At 45.3% G+C, this 15,188-nt stretch overlaps 1 protein-coding gene across 26 annotated transcripts in view; it reads right to left on the minus strand.

The window, feature by feature from the left end:
* The window catches only part of LOC140395507 (RNA binding protein fox-1 homolog 3-like), a 513,254-nt gene that overhangs the window by 58,431 nt on the left and 439,635 nt on the right, over nucleotides 1-15,188 (minus strand). For all 26 annotated transcript variants that reach the window (XR_011936222.1, XR_011936221.1, XR_011936219.1 and 23 more), the window contains one exon: nucleotides 10,247-10,300. Coding sequence is in view for 18 of the 26 variants with exons in the window: in XM_072483384.1 (XP_072339485.1) it covers nucleotides 10,247-10,300 (54 nt within the window). In the remaining 8 variants the exon portion in view is untranslated. The remainder of the gene's footprint in view (nucleotides 1-10,246; nucleotides 10,301-15,188) is intronic.

Raw genomic sequence — 15,188 nt, forward strand, 5'->3', positions numbered from 1 at the left:
GTTGGTGCAGACTTGATGGGCCGAGTGGCCTCCTTCTGCATTGTAGGGATTCTGTGAATACCTTGGTCAGGTCACCACACCAGCTCTTAACGCAACTCCCAGCCCCGTGAAAAATGTGCGACACAACTTGGCATCCCAGTGTCATGGTGGTATGTTACAAGAGATGCTTAATAAGTGAGCAGAATGCTTATGTTTGACAGGATTTTTGAGAGCAGCACATCTTTTCCTATTTACTGAGAACTGGATAAATGCAATAGGGGCAGTTTTCTGGCCGTATTGCACCCGGCACAAATCCCGTTATGTTAAGTTAATAGAGGGCGAGGCCCCATATGGGATTTGCGCTGTGTGCTGAACAGTGCACTGTGCTCCCGGCCCGCTATATATATAACATATTCAAAATCAGCTTTAGCTGAATTCTCTTACCTCCTGATATTCTCCCAGCTGCCAGCGCAACGTGAAACTGGCGGGAATCGTCCATCATCCGGAGACCAGATGAGATGACCACGTCAGGAACCTCTGAGGACATAGGGTGGTTGGGAGCATGGCATGTCTGAGCGCCCTTGCAGTGCCAACCTGGGTGATTGGGAACAGGGCAGAGCCTGAGCACCGTGGCAGTGTCACCCTGGCAGTGCAAGGTTGACACTGCCAAGAGGTGGGGCCTGAAAGGGGATGGCGCTGAAGGAAAGCTGGGCCTGAAGGGGCTGAGCATGAAGGGTGGAGCCTAAAAGTACAGGCCCCGCTGACACAACCTCTCTTCACAAGAAAGTCCCTCCAGATCCAGGAGCAACCAGGCGAACCTTCTCTGGACCGCCCACAAAACCCTTGTAATGAATTTTTCCTTCAGTGATCTATGTAGGTGAACCATCACTTCTTTGCTTCTGTATTCTGTGCCTCTTATTTGTAAAACTTCAAATCACCATTAGCCCTTTTTTTTTTACAGCTTTATAAATATGTCTTCCCATGTTGAAAGATTTATATATCTGAACCATTAAAATCTCTCCTTTTAAAAGTTAACCTACAATGTATATTCCTGAAGTCATATTTCAAAAGGTGAAAAGTTCATCAATCCCACTGAGATCATTCGATTGTGTCTTCTGAAACGGAGTAAAATATTTTATTTTATAATAGGGTCTCTATTCAGAAAATAACCCTATAAACTGCAGATAAATCATTCTTTTACTTTTAGCTAATTGCATATTCCACCGGGTAACTTGCTCGTCAAAGTTTTAGCACAAAGGAGGCCATTTCACCAGTACATGAGTTTTTACATTTTATTTTTGAAATTCATTCATGGGATGTAGGTGCCAATGGCTGGGCCAGCATTCATTACCCATCCCTAAATGCCCTGCATTGCAAAGGTCATTTAACAGTCAAGCATGTTGGGCCAGATTTTCCACCCCGTCCCCACGACATGTTTTGCAACGGCGGAAGTGGCCCGCCATTGGCCAGTCGTGGGATCTTCCAGACCCGCCGCTGTTAACGGGGTTTCCTGTTGTTTGCGCCCTCCGCCGCCGGAGAACCCACAGCAGGGGGTTGCCATCGGTGGGACTGGAACATTCTGCCCGTTATTTGGCTTTAATCGGTTTTCTTCAGCAAATGTTGAGAACTTTCTTTTTGTCTGATGGAGGTGACTAGGATAGAAGCAGGAATTGGACACTGATTGTCTATATTTAGTATTAGAATCACTTTAAGGAATCAATTATTTCTTAGTATTAGTTAAAGGTTGCCATTAGTAATTTTGGGCGGAATTTATTGCCCTTCCCTGTGTTGGGTTTGGGGGTGGAGGGTATATTTAATCAGGCAGAAGGATGGCGGACGGGGACCCCACTCCGTCCCGCCTTCACCTGATGAAGTCTATGCCAGGAAGGCCCATGGACGGCACTCTGCCCTACAAGCAATTGAGTCCCTCAAGTGAACAATTAATGCCCATCAATGTCCAGCCCAGTCCATCACACGAACCTGCCTCCCATCCATTGACTCCCTCTGCCTGGGGAAAGCGGGCAGCATAATCAAAGACTCCTCCCACCCGGCTTACTCACTCTTCCAACTTCTTCCATCGGGCAGGAGATAAAAAAGTCTGAGAACACGCACGAACAGGCTCAAAAACAGCTTCCCCGCAGTTACCAGACTCCTAAACGACCCTCTTATGGACTGACCTGATTAACACTACACCCCTGTATGCTTCACCCGATGTCGGTGTTTATGTCGTTACATTGTGTACCTTGTGTTGCCCTTTTATGTATTTCCTTTAATTTTCATGTACTTCATCATTTGTTGAGCTGCTTGCAGACAAATACTTTTCACTGCACCTCGGTACACGTGAGAATAAACAAAATCCAATCCTCATTCTGTGACTGCTGGGTTCGGGAGCACGACAAGCAAATCCGTGATAGGTTGCCCGTGGGTTCCGGGTGGGGGTGGGGTCTCTTGGCACCCAATCAAGGAACCGGGCATCGCAAAGTCGGGGCCCACTTATGGCCAAACCACTGTCCTTGCAGATGACTCTCCCCTCCCCCTCCTGCCGTCACTCCCCTGTGGCCTGGATTCCAGCGATGGTCTGGGCCTCAAGTGGGTGTTGTACTGGCAGCAGCTACTGCCTCCCTGGTGGCGTTGCCATTCAGTAGAACTGCCAGCCTCTGATTGGCCAGAAGCACTTGCTGGGCAGGACTTCAGTCCCAGGGGTCCTTAGACCAGAGGAAATATGCAACTGTCCGCTTAAGTGCCTGAATGGCACAAGGTGCTGTGAACCTTCCCTAAAAGATGGTTTCGTTGGTCTCCCAATTGGCGTGTGAGAGCCCTGCAGCCTCCACTAAATATAACCCCTTGTGTGGGATTTGGATTTATGTGCCAGTGCATTTTGCAGTGGGCATGCTGCTTTGAGTTCAGCTTGCATGAGCTGAGGTGACTGATCCAAACATTAAATCCAGTTTAACGCATTGGTATCTCAAACGTCTAACCGGCTACACAAAGTCGAATCTATTTCTGCAATACAATCATGTAGATTAAAAGCAATTTAAACAAAGAGTGAAATATTTCACACGTGAATAATTCCATATACACATCCTGCGGGAACCAGCTCACTTGTACGAGCAGATTTTGTTGCCAGCCTGCCTTGATTCACAGAATTTGCATAACTCCTTCAGTCAGCTGATAAGATGAGCACTTTAAATTCCCATCGCTGGATTCTTTGATTTTCCATTCCAAATTCTTCTTACAGGCATCAGCTAGACCTAATGCATTAACTACTCTATAAGTAATGCTCCCAGAACTCCCCAGATAGCTCTGCCTTGTACTACCTCTTCCCAGCTATTTTCTCCTCTGCCTTCAGCTACTTCCCTCAATGTCTGACTTGGTGGTAAAATCTTGCATTTAAATGGGACCTTGCATCACTTCAGGATGTACCAAAGTGCCGTACAGCTGATAAATCGCCGTTGTTTTGAAGTGTGGTCACTGCTGTAACATAGGGAAATGCAGCAGCATATTTGCAAAAAAAGCAAGGTCCAGTAATCAGCAATTAAAAAGACAACTAGATAATCTCAATTTTTGGGATGTTGCTTCAGGGAGAAATGGTGGCCAGGGCAGCAGGAGAATTTCTTTAGAAGTAGAGCCATGGAATTATTTGCTTCCACCTGAAGGAGAAGGTTTACACGCCAAATGGAAGACTGGACTTATGAGTCAACGCACTAGCCTTCAAAATCTTCAGGTGATGATCCTGGGGACATGGGAATCGCACCAGCTTGTCTCCTCCAGCACTGGCATTGCCAGAGTTTGTGTCATCTGTATGATGGCATGTCGTAGCATGGAGCTCCACCACCAGTTCCTCTTTTTGGTATCTGCTTGGCCCGTGCCAATGGGAAATCTGCCTTTGGTATTCCCAGGCTGCCCTTTCATGTTCAGGCCTGGAGCTCTCTGAGCAAGACAGCTGATCATCACGTATCTCCACATGGAATTCAGCAGGCCAACTTCTCAGTCAGCATGCTGGCTACCACCTCTACACTGGATCCCACTTCAGCCTGAGGGTTAGAAACACCAAGATAGTTAGGAACCCTTGCCTCTGGCCATTGTTTGCTTTGTGAATGTGGAGGGAAGTTCTGTTCCTTATGAAGCCTTGTGGCAACAGAAGAAACTTGGCATAATTAAATCTGTAATGAGTCGCACAGCTTTTCTCTGGGAATAAAAGCAATCATTGTTGACACTGCGCAATAATGAATTTGGTCATCTCTGAAAATGTAAAAGCTGAGAAAGGGACATGCCCACAACACTAACCTTCACGCTCAGCGAATATCATTCCTTTTCCTATTGATGCTTAGTGCTTATAATGTGAGGGCATTTACACCAATCATAGCAGTGTAAATCTGCCATGAAAATGTCAGTGCCGGGCTAAAATCAAAGTGGTCAGAACTGCATTGCCTCCTGTGGCAGTGATCGAGAGAATGGAATAATGCTGTCTCAGTTCTAGCCTCACACCATAACGAGCTGCCAACCCAGAATTCAATACACTTCTTGACCATGGAATATCATGTCGTTCACATCAATCACGGATTATATTTCCTTCTGGCACAAGACGAGTTGGTAGATAAATATACGGCCAGGATACTAACTAATTGTGTTGGGGCAATCTGACCTTCCATTCTCCGAGCAGTACTGTGTGCATAAGAATACACGCAACGTATGTGCATGCAAATGTGCAGTGGTGCTTCCTGCTTTGGAGCAACCCAGAGAAATGAGCACTTGCAGCTTGTACATCCTCGTCTGTGCAGCAGAGGTAATGTTAGTCAGTGTAGCTGAATTATCTGGACAGATGCCAAACAACACCATTAGTCGCTGTACTACATTGGCAGGGCATTTCAACTCTATGCTCTATCCTATTGTTAGGGACTTATTATTGCAGACATTTTCATTCATAGTTTGGATTATCTATATTCAGTGTAGAAATTATATGGAAGGGAACGCTCTCAATCACAATTATATCACTGCAACCAATAACAAGTGAATGAGCTATCACAGCTGTACTGATTATTCAATTAAAATGCTAATCAACAGAAGATTAAATAGTGGATTAATCATCTTCTCTCCGAATCAGTCACACATTTGATCTGGTATTGTTCCATGGAAGATGGCTGACATCAGTAGAACAGAAAGACATGCTCTGCAATGCACTTTTAATGTATTGTGTATTAGCTGGGCTAATTTACTGAGAATATAATGCACATAAATCATTGCTCCGAACATTTTGTTAATCTTTCAATAATGCAAATCCCTCAATGGTTTAGCAAGATCAGTCATTGTATAGCTGGGCAATGGATATCAATAAAGATTCAAATATTGGACTGTGTTGCATTAAGTTGTTCTCAACTTGGGTCAATGTTCTCAGTCAGTTGCGTCACTGCGCAACAACCCAAGACTGCCTCGCCAGGCTGCTCGTAAGTGTGCCCCTTTAAGTAGGCGTGCAAACATTTTGTTTTTATTCATTCATGGGATTTAGGTGTCGCTGGCTAAGCCAACATATATTGTTCATCCCTAATTGCTCTTGAGGAGGTGGTGGTAGCTGCGTTCTTTAACCTCTTCATTTCACCCACTGTGTTGTCAGGGAGGGAGTTCCAGGATTTTGACTCTACGACAGTGAAAGAACGGTGATGTATTTCCAAGTCAGGATGCTGAGTGACTTAGAGGGGAACCTTCAAGTAGTGGTGTTCCCAGATATCTGCTGCCCTTGTCCTTATAGATGTTAGTGGTCGTGAGTTTGGAAGGTACTGTCTAAGGAGCCGTGATAAGTTCCTGCAGTGCATCCTGTAGATGGTACATACAGCTGCTACTGTGTGTCAAAGATGGAGCGAATGAAGGTTTGTGGATGTGCTGCTTTGCTCTGTCCACGTCCGATGAGGTCTGTCGATCTTCTCACTCCTCCAGCATGTCGCCCCACTGCTGCGCGATGTTGTGCAGGATTCAGTAGGCCACTATAATGCACGCGACCCTCTGGGGGTTATATTGGAACGCCCCACCAGAGCGGTCCAGGCTGCGAATGTGCATCTTGAGGACGCCGATGCACCGATTGACGAAGTTCCTGGTTGCTAAGTGAGCGTTGTTATACTGGTTCTCCACCTGGGTCTGGGGCCTCCGCATATGCGTCATCAGGCATGACCTCAGCAGGTACGCCTTGTCACCCACTAGCCAACTCCTCACCCGAGGATACACCTCAAAAGGTGCCAAGAACCTCGAGCTGCACCAGGGTGGATGCGTCATGCGTGCTGCCTGGGTATTGTGCGCAGCCGTGCATAATGTGCAGCTGGTGGTTACACACCAACTGAAATTTCGGAGAGAGGAACCCCTTCCTGCTAATGAAGGATGCCTCCTGTCCACGGGGTGTTCTGAGGGCAACATCTATGTGCCATCAATAACCCCCTGGACCTGAAGCATGCCAGCAATGGCAGTAAATCCAAGAGCCCAGGCATCCTGGTGGACCTAGTCCTGGTTAAAGTGGATGTAGATCGCTGCCGTGGGCAGATAGAGCATCCGTGGCATCTCCGATGCACCTGTGCGCAGACGTTTGTGAAATCGCGCACATGTCCCCGCTGGAGTCCTGGAGCGAGCAAGAGGCATAGAGGTTGAGGTCAGTCATCAACATAATGGCCACCGGGAGCTGCTGTCATCCTCTTGGCCTTTGCGGTGCCAGGTCCACCGCCATCTGGCACAGGTGTCGCACGGTCTTCTTGGTGAGACAGAGTTGACAGCAGCTCCTAAGGACGAGCGCCGACGGTAAAAAACGTGGCTTGAGTGGCGCCACCTTTATACCTCCTCCCCAGCCTGCTGGCAGGCCGGCACCTGAGCCTCACCGGCTGGCTCCTGCTGTTCTGGGGCAGGCTCCTGTCATGCAGGGTCTTTCCTGGGCTGGCCCTGGCGCTGATTCCACTGTGCAATCACGGTGGCAGCAGCGGCCATGTAGATAGCTAGCACGGCAGGCTGAGTTCCAAATTCCATTTCTGGGAGGGGGGAGAAACAGACTGTCAGCAAAGTGATGCTTTCTTTGACCATCCAAACCCTCCAAATGACATGGTCATCCTGCGTTTGACTGCTCAACTACTCTCACCAGTCCGTCCCCCCCACTCCCCCTTCTAGACCATGTACTTAACACTGCAGCCCTGTCCCGGTCGGTGACTTGCACGCGGCCTTTGATGTCCAAAGCCTCTATCCTCACCACCTCTCCCTGCCAAATGTGGTACCAGTAGCTTCCACAACAAGTCAGCAATGGGCTCTTGTAGCTCCTGTCCTGGTTTTCCCAGTGGGATCCACTGCAGGTGTCCTCACTGAGTGAGCCTCCATGGTGGCAGCTGGTTGTGGAGTGGAGATGTTCCTACTTTGCGAGCATGTGGCTCTATGCTATGAGACTGGGGTGTGGGCATGATCTACAGATGGGCGTCACTGTGGGATCTATCCCTTTTGTTGGGATCTTGGCTGCAGTGTGATTGGAATCTGGGTATAACAGAGGTTGTAATAGAGAGCTGTTCAATTTTCTGGAAGACTCTGGGATCCATCTACTCCTATTGTGTGACACCAATGGGGTGTGTTTGACCTGCAGGGCCTGGGCAAATTGCCTGATCCTTAGGAGTGGGTTGGCTGATGAGAGGGGCTATGTGCCAGGGAGGGTTCCAGCAGCTATCGATTGATATGTCCTTCGTGTAGATGTAGCTCTGTTAATCCCCAGCTGTGGAGCTGTGCATCCAAGGAGTGCAATGAGAACTCCCAACACCTGCTGGTCTGGTGATTGGGCATGGCCACATCCACCCCTGTGATTGTACGGCTGATACATTAAGGTTTCCAATGGGTGGGTTAGATGGATCTCTACATGATCAGGAGACCTCTAAGCATTCCAAGGAGACTGGCAGCAGTCAACAGTTTAATCAGTCACGAGCCTGTAACACCGAAGGAGTGAGTTGCTTGACTTTTACAGCAGCAATGGGAGGTTCAGCCAAGGCACCCTGATCCCAGAGGGGATACCCCGAGTCCATAACCTTACCACCAAGTCAGTCCCCGCTAGTCTGAGAGCTCCAGGCATCCCCCCCCCAGCAAGTCAGAAGACAATGATAAAGGTAATTACTGGCGCCAGTAATACTTGCACCAAATCACGCCCGTGTGACTTTCGGTTGGGAGGGGTGGAGCATAACTGGGGTGGGGGGGGGATGGAGAGTTGGGCTTTCAACCTGTTAATCGCATTCAAATGAATGCAAAGAAGCCGCTTGCACATTCCTGGCGCGGGACGGGAAGCCCACTATGGCGGGTGGGGCAGGATCAGAGTCTAGGGATGGGTTTGCTGCTCGGCGCCGACCCCATTTCTACCCCGATGCGGGATTCTCCGCCCGATTGGGACTCCCGACACTGGCGGTTGAGGACTCTGGGTCTGTACTCCTTGGAGTTTAGAAGGATGAGGTGGGGATCTTATTGAAACTTACAGGATACAGAGAGGCCTGGATAGAGTGGACGGGGGAGAGGATGTTTCCACTTGTAGGAAAAACTAGAACCAGAGGACACCATCTCAGACTAAAGGGACGATCCTTTAAAACAGAGATTAGGAGGAATTTGTTCAGCCAGAGGGTGTTGAATCTGTGGAACTCTTTGCCGCAGAAGGCTGTGGAGGCCAAGTCACAGAGATAGATAGGTTCTTGATTAATAAGAGGATCAGGGGTTATGGGGGGGGGGGGAAGGCAGGAGAATGGGGATGAGAAAAATATCAGCCATGATTGAATGGCAGAGCAGACTTGATGGGCTGAGTGGCCTAATTCTGCTCCTATGTCTTATGGTCTTATGGCAGTGGGGAGCAGAGAATCCCGCCCCATAGATGCGCTTCACGTCAAAGTGTCGCAAAGTGATACACGTGTGACTCACATGACTGGAGAATTTCAAAGTGGAAATCCTTTTTTCAGGAGATATTGTGCACCACTGTTCCTGGTCCGTCCACCCTGGTTTTGGCTAACCAAAATATGATAGAGGTCGGAGGTCAGTAACAGGAGCACACAAACGAGTTTGTCAACTTGGCATTTGCTGTGCAAGGTGGATGCTCCTCACAATGGATGGCACTTTGATTGACACACTCTGACAGAAAGGTTTCGTCCCACTGATATATCACGTTAAAACCAAATAAGCAAGTACAAGGCTATGTGGCTTTAGATTTACAACCATCACCTTTTAATGGCTTTTACCTATTGTACTAAAGACTGCTAGGAAGGAAGGAATAGTCTCTTTTTGTGTCAGCTTACTTGGTCTTAAAATGCTTTCCTTGTTAACTTCTACAAGAATGGAGTAGAGTGATTTGAAAAGAGGCTGCCATACCCCACTCTTTAATCCATGTTTTCCACTCAGCAGGTCTCCTATTTATACAGCTGGATAAGGGTTAAATATAATTTAAACATTGCTGCTCTCTGATAGCCCCAGTTTCAAAGCACCCCCAGGAAGCTGTGATCCCTTGCTGCTTAATTCTGAATTCATGGAACGGTCTGGAAATCGACAAAGGAGATCATTGGATGCCGGTTGCAGCAGGTTTGAAAGCTGCACTCGAGTTTTTTTAATCAATTTCTCACTGTGAGGAGTAAGCAAAACAAGAAGATATTTATGTGAAATATTGGGCAGAAGATTGGACGATTCAGGGCAGCAAGAAAGGGAGTGAGTCTCTTTAAACAGGTTACGGCTCCATTTGTCATTGTGGTGAAACAGATTTGACTATAATAAAACTAAGCCTGGGGATGAATGGAGGGAGACTTGCCCGTCATTGGTACTGGATTTGCGGTGACTGATAGGACTGAACTCCAGTACAGAGCGCCTGTTGATAAACAGTGATTAATTACTGTCTATCCAGTTTATTCCTTTTGAAAGTATATTAAATCCTTCGATAATTATTTGCGAATATATTCCAAGGAATGTGGCCAGGCAAAGACAGCTATGTACTGCCTCTCCAGGGAATACAAAACATATGGTAGCGTTTAGACTTGGCAAACTGCAGTACTATGGTTAGGGGAGAGAAAAGATTTGTGGTAAATTAATCAAGTGAGCTCGACAGTCCGCCTTGCTTTGAAATGAAGGCAAGTATCCATTAAAGATGATTTGGTACAGCATCAGGAAAAGGAAATAAAAATGAAAAATGAGCCCTTTCTGTCACCTGCTTTCATTTCAATCATTCTGTGTCCCCTTTTCACACAGCTATCCTGAAGTTTTCTTTATTGCTTTCACTTATTTCCTGACTTGTAAAATTATTTACCTGCATAAAACTCTGGGCCGTAGACAGCTCCGACGACTGGATTTAATTTCCACCCTGAAAGAAGAGACAGGTCTGATGTGAAACAGCTTTGCATCAGCAAACTTCATTCATCACAGCTAAACTCCAGCACTCATCTTCACTCACAGCTTTAGGAACCACTCCCGTACACAATGGACCGGGAATTACAGCAGAGTTTTAAATTCGCACTTGTATTTATTTATTGGAATATATTATTTATGTAGAATCATCCATGCATCCAGAAAGGTTAGTTTAACAGGAGACCCCATTGACAAGATGAAAGGGTGCAAACAAATATGGGAAGATTATTTGTCATGAGGCAATATTTGTATGACACATGTGGATAAACACAGCTACTTAAGAGCTGATAAATAACACAAAGTTATTTCAGTGCTTAATAGATGACCTATTGCCTGGTTGTGCTCTCCAGTTCTGACTACTTACACATTGTCAATTTGACCCAAGAGCAAAATCTTAAATCCCTCCTTCACAAATAGAATACACAGCAAACCTCCCTCCTCCCATTGTAACAGTGGAACGTGTGACAGAAAAACAGCTCTTACTTAACAAGAAATTAACATTTTAAATTTAACACAAATGAAAAGCCCCAAATATTTCAATATTTTTTGAGAGCAAGCCGTGACTTGATGGCCTGAATTTTGCAATTGTGCAATTGAGGTTAATGCTAATACATTGGAGGGCAGCAGGGTGGCGCAGTGGTTAGCACTGCTGTCTCACGGCGCTGAGGACCCGGGTTCGATCCCGGCTCTGGGTCACTGTCTGTGTGGAGTTTGCACATTCTCCCCGCGTCTGCGTGGGTCTCACCCCCACAACCCAAAAATGTACAGGGTAAGTGGATTGGCCACGCTAAATTGCCCCTTAATTGAGAAAAAAATGAATTGGTACTCTAAATTTGGATACATAATAAAAATGTTAATACATTGAAAATAATGCTGATTGGAAAATCCAGGCTGATATTCCAAGAATGTAGGTTCTGAGGGCAGGCAGAATTCTAGTTGGGAACTAAATTTGACCAATTAAAAAAAATCATTGATACCATTGTACAATCAAACAGTTAATTGCATTTGAAAGGAAAACTGTTCCTAACACAAAACTCACTGGTGAAATAAAGGGCATATGGTCACAATTCCGAAAATATATGTTAAAGTTCCTCTGTGCGCAATTTTTCATGCACTGGCTAACACATTGGTGTTAAATTCCTGTGTGTGTTATTTTAATCAAGTTGTTAATTTACAGATGGCTTTCAACTCCCCAAGTAGACACAATGGTATGCAATGTAGTGTCCACACATGATTGTACTTGGATTTTAATTGAAAAAGGAAACTTAGTTTCATGATGAGAAACAAAAGAAGTGGCTATTGTCTGTAACAATGCTCAAACCAAGGAAGGTCTTGCTGTTTCAACTACAATCTGAAACCGTTTAACCGCCCTGTTACATATGACATCCAACCAGGCTAATATGCTTCTGATTGTAATTAGCTGACGATGTGCAAATCCTAACCATTCAATGAAATGAACAGACTTTCTGCATCTATTCTTTCAGCTGACCTTTTTCAGGCTAGTAACCTAGGCAGAATTAAAACACCCTTTTGTGTCTATTGGTAATTATTGTTTGGTTCAATTTTAAAATCAAACCCATTTAAGACCAGCTCTTGGTTAAGATTACATTTTTATTTACCAACCATCGACATTCTGATATCAACAGCACCATTTCCCGCCACTGCAACGTTAACTTATTCATGGTCAAAATGAAGACTAAAGTTTCTGAAATGGGCCTGGAATTTTCAAATTGACTTTTTTTTTTCTACACTGCAATAATGTTAATCATATTACTTTGAGAATATTGTCCTCATGATGCTACATGAAGATCAATTCTTCCTACAAATTAATGACAACAAAATAAATATAAGGTAGCCGGAGGAAATGGCGAGGTACTAAATTAATACTTTGCATCAGTATTCACCAAAGAGAAGGAATTGGTGGATGTTGAGTCTGGAGAAGGGTGTGTAGATTGCCTGGGTCACATTGAGATCCAAAAAGACGAGGTGTTGGGCGTCTTGAAAAATATTAAGGTCGATAAGTCCCCAGGGCCTGATGGGATCTACCCCAGAATACTGAAGGAGGCTAGAGAGGAAATTGCTGAGGCCTTGACAGAAATCTTTGGATCCTCGCTGTCTTCAGGTGATGTCCCGGAGGACTGGAGAATAGCCAATGTTGTTCCTTTATTTAAGAAGGTAGCAAGGATAATCCAGGAAACTTCCGTCAGTGGTAGGGAAATTACTGAAGAGAATTCTTCAAGACAGGAACGACTCCCATTTGGAAGCAAATAGACGTATTAGTGAGAGGCAGCATGGTTTTGTGAAGGGGAGATCGTGTCTCACTAACTTGATAAGAGTTTTTCGAAGAGGACACAAAGATGATTGATGCAGGTACGGCAGTGGCTGTTGTCTATATGGACTTCAGTAAGGCCTTTGACAAGGTCCCTCACGGTAGACTGGTACAAAAGGTGAAGTCACACGGGATCAGGGGTGAGCTGGCAAGGTGGATACAGAACTGGCTAAGTCATAGAAGGCAGAGAGTAGCAATGGAAGGGTACTTTTCTAACTGGAGGGCTGTGGCTAGTGGTATTCCACAGGGATCAGTGCTGGGACCTTTGCTGTTCGTAGTACATATAAATGATTTGGAGGAAAATGTAACTGGCCTGATTAGTAAGTTTGCAGACGACACAAAGGTTGGTGGAATTGCGGATAGCGATGAGGACTGTCTGAGGATACAGCAGGATTTAGATTGTCTGGAGACTTGGGCGGAGAGATGGCAGATGGAGTTTAATCCGGACAAATGTGAGGTAATGCATTTTGGAAGGTCTAATGCAGGTATGGAATATACAGTGAATGGTAGAATCCTCAAGAGTATTGACAGTCAGAAAGATCTAGGTGTACAGGTCCACAGGTCACTGAAAAGGGCAACACAGGTGGAGAAGGTAGTCAAGAAGGCATACGGCATGCTTGCCTTCATTGGCTGGGGCACTGAGTATAAGAATTGGCAAGTCATGTTGCAGCTGTATAGAATCTTAGTTCGGCCACACTTGGAGTGTAGTGTTCAATTCTGGTCGTCACACTACCAGAAGGATGTGGAGGCTTTAGAGAGGGTGCAGAAGAGATTTACCAGGATGTTGCCTAGTATGGAGGCCATTAGCTATGAGGAGCGGTTGAATAAACTCGGTATGTTCTCACTGGAACGACGGAGGTTGAGGGGCGACCTGATAGAGGTCTACAAAATTATGAGGGGCATAGACAGAGTGGATAGTCAGAGGCTTTTCCCCAGGGTAGAAGGGACAATTACTAGGGGGCATAGGTTTAAGGTGCAAGGGGCAAGGTTTAGAGTAGATGTACGAGGCAAGTTTTCTTTTACACAGAGGATAGTGGGTGCCTGGAACTTGCTGCCGGAGGAGGTGGTGGAAGCAGGGACGATAGTGACATTTAAGGGGCATCTTGACAAATACATGAGTAGGATGGGAATAGAGGGATACGGACCCAGGAAGTGTAGAAGATTGTAGTTTAATTGGGCAGCATGGTCGGCACGGGCTTGGAGGGCCGAAGGGCCTGTTCCTCTGCTGTGTTTTTCTTTGTTCTTTGTTTGTAGCTTACTACAAGTTAAGTCATTGAGAACTTGACATTCAGCTTTTGACGTTCTAATTCACACATTTTTGTTATTTGGATAAAGTTAAATGGATCTAACCAGGGCCAAGCAACAAATCTGAAGTCACAATCCCAAAATGGTCTTTTTTGAATTAATTTAGAAAAAATGTTTTGGCTTATTGATTAACAATGAGGAAGAACATGCCCTCTTTTTATATTCAACTTTTCCTGTTGAAAGGTTCCTTAAACACTGGTTAACGCTGGTGGCATTGAGAAGTTTCCTAATTATATAGGTCTAGAACTGAGATGACGAGTCCAGTGGTTGCAAGGTCCAGAGTTATAAGAGATCCTCATTTGGAGGGTCAGATATGGAATGATCTTACTTTAAAGCCTAGAATATTTTCCCTAATTAATTGGAGCTGAATGCACTTCAAACCTCCTCCTCCGTAAAAAAAACACTGAAACAATTATTAACATCCAATTGCGGAAAAACAAGTATCTCATTTTTAAAAATGTCTTTACATTATTATAGGGGAAATCTGGACAATTGATCTAATTCACCAACTACTTATGAAATACATTTGGATAAAATCACACAATGGGATACTGATGTGCAAACACTTAATTCATTCTCTTATTACTCTGCTACTTTAGTTGTTGATTTAACCCATGTATTTCAAACTGGTGGAGTAGCGTAATGAAGTATGTAGAGGGGAATTTTAGATAGATCTGCTAAAATATCTCCCAGAGTGCAATCGGCATACTTTTGGTAGAAAATGCGAATGAATTTTAACAGCATCTTGTACTGTCAATCTGTCAAGTATAGCAATAGAAACAAGATGTATATATTCATGAAAATGATTGGAGAGAAACAGTCACAAAAGTTCAAGAAAGGACAATTTGTTTGCAGCAGCTTATGATTTCTTGCCAGAGGGCCTGGCAACTGTGAAGAAGAAAAAGTCCCTTAACATCAGGCATAATTCAATCAGCATTTAATCGGCCCCCTTTCATTGATTTCATTTTGGCTTACTCCATGCTGACTTGCTTCAGCAGTGAGACTGTGTACTGCATGACTGGCTCCTCTAGATCTCTGTCAATTGTGGTTGACACCTGCTCCGTCCAGCTCCAGTTACACTGTTGAAGATTTGGCAATTTCCCGACATTGAGAGGTGCCATAGGGTTTGGAGTAGGGACTCAAACCCCTCAGTATTGTGAAACCGAGACATTGATTATACAGGCATCGTTCTCTCAGAGAAGTGCACAGC

The sequence above is a fragment of the Scyliorhinus torazame genome, chromosome 18 (assembly GCF_047496885.1).
Source record: "Scyliorhinus torazame isolate Kashiwa2021f chromosome 18, sScyTor2.1, whole genome shotgun sequence".
NCBI lineage: Eukaryota > Metazoa > Chordata > Chondrichthyes > Carcharhiniformes > Scyliorhinidae > Scyliorhinus > Scyliorhinus torazame.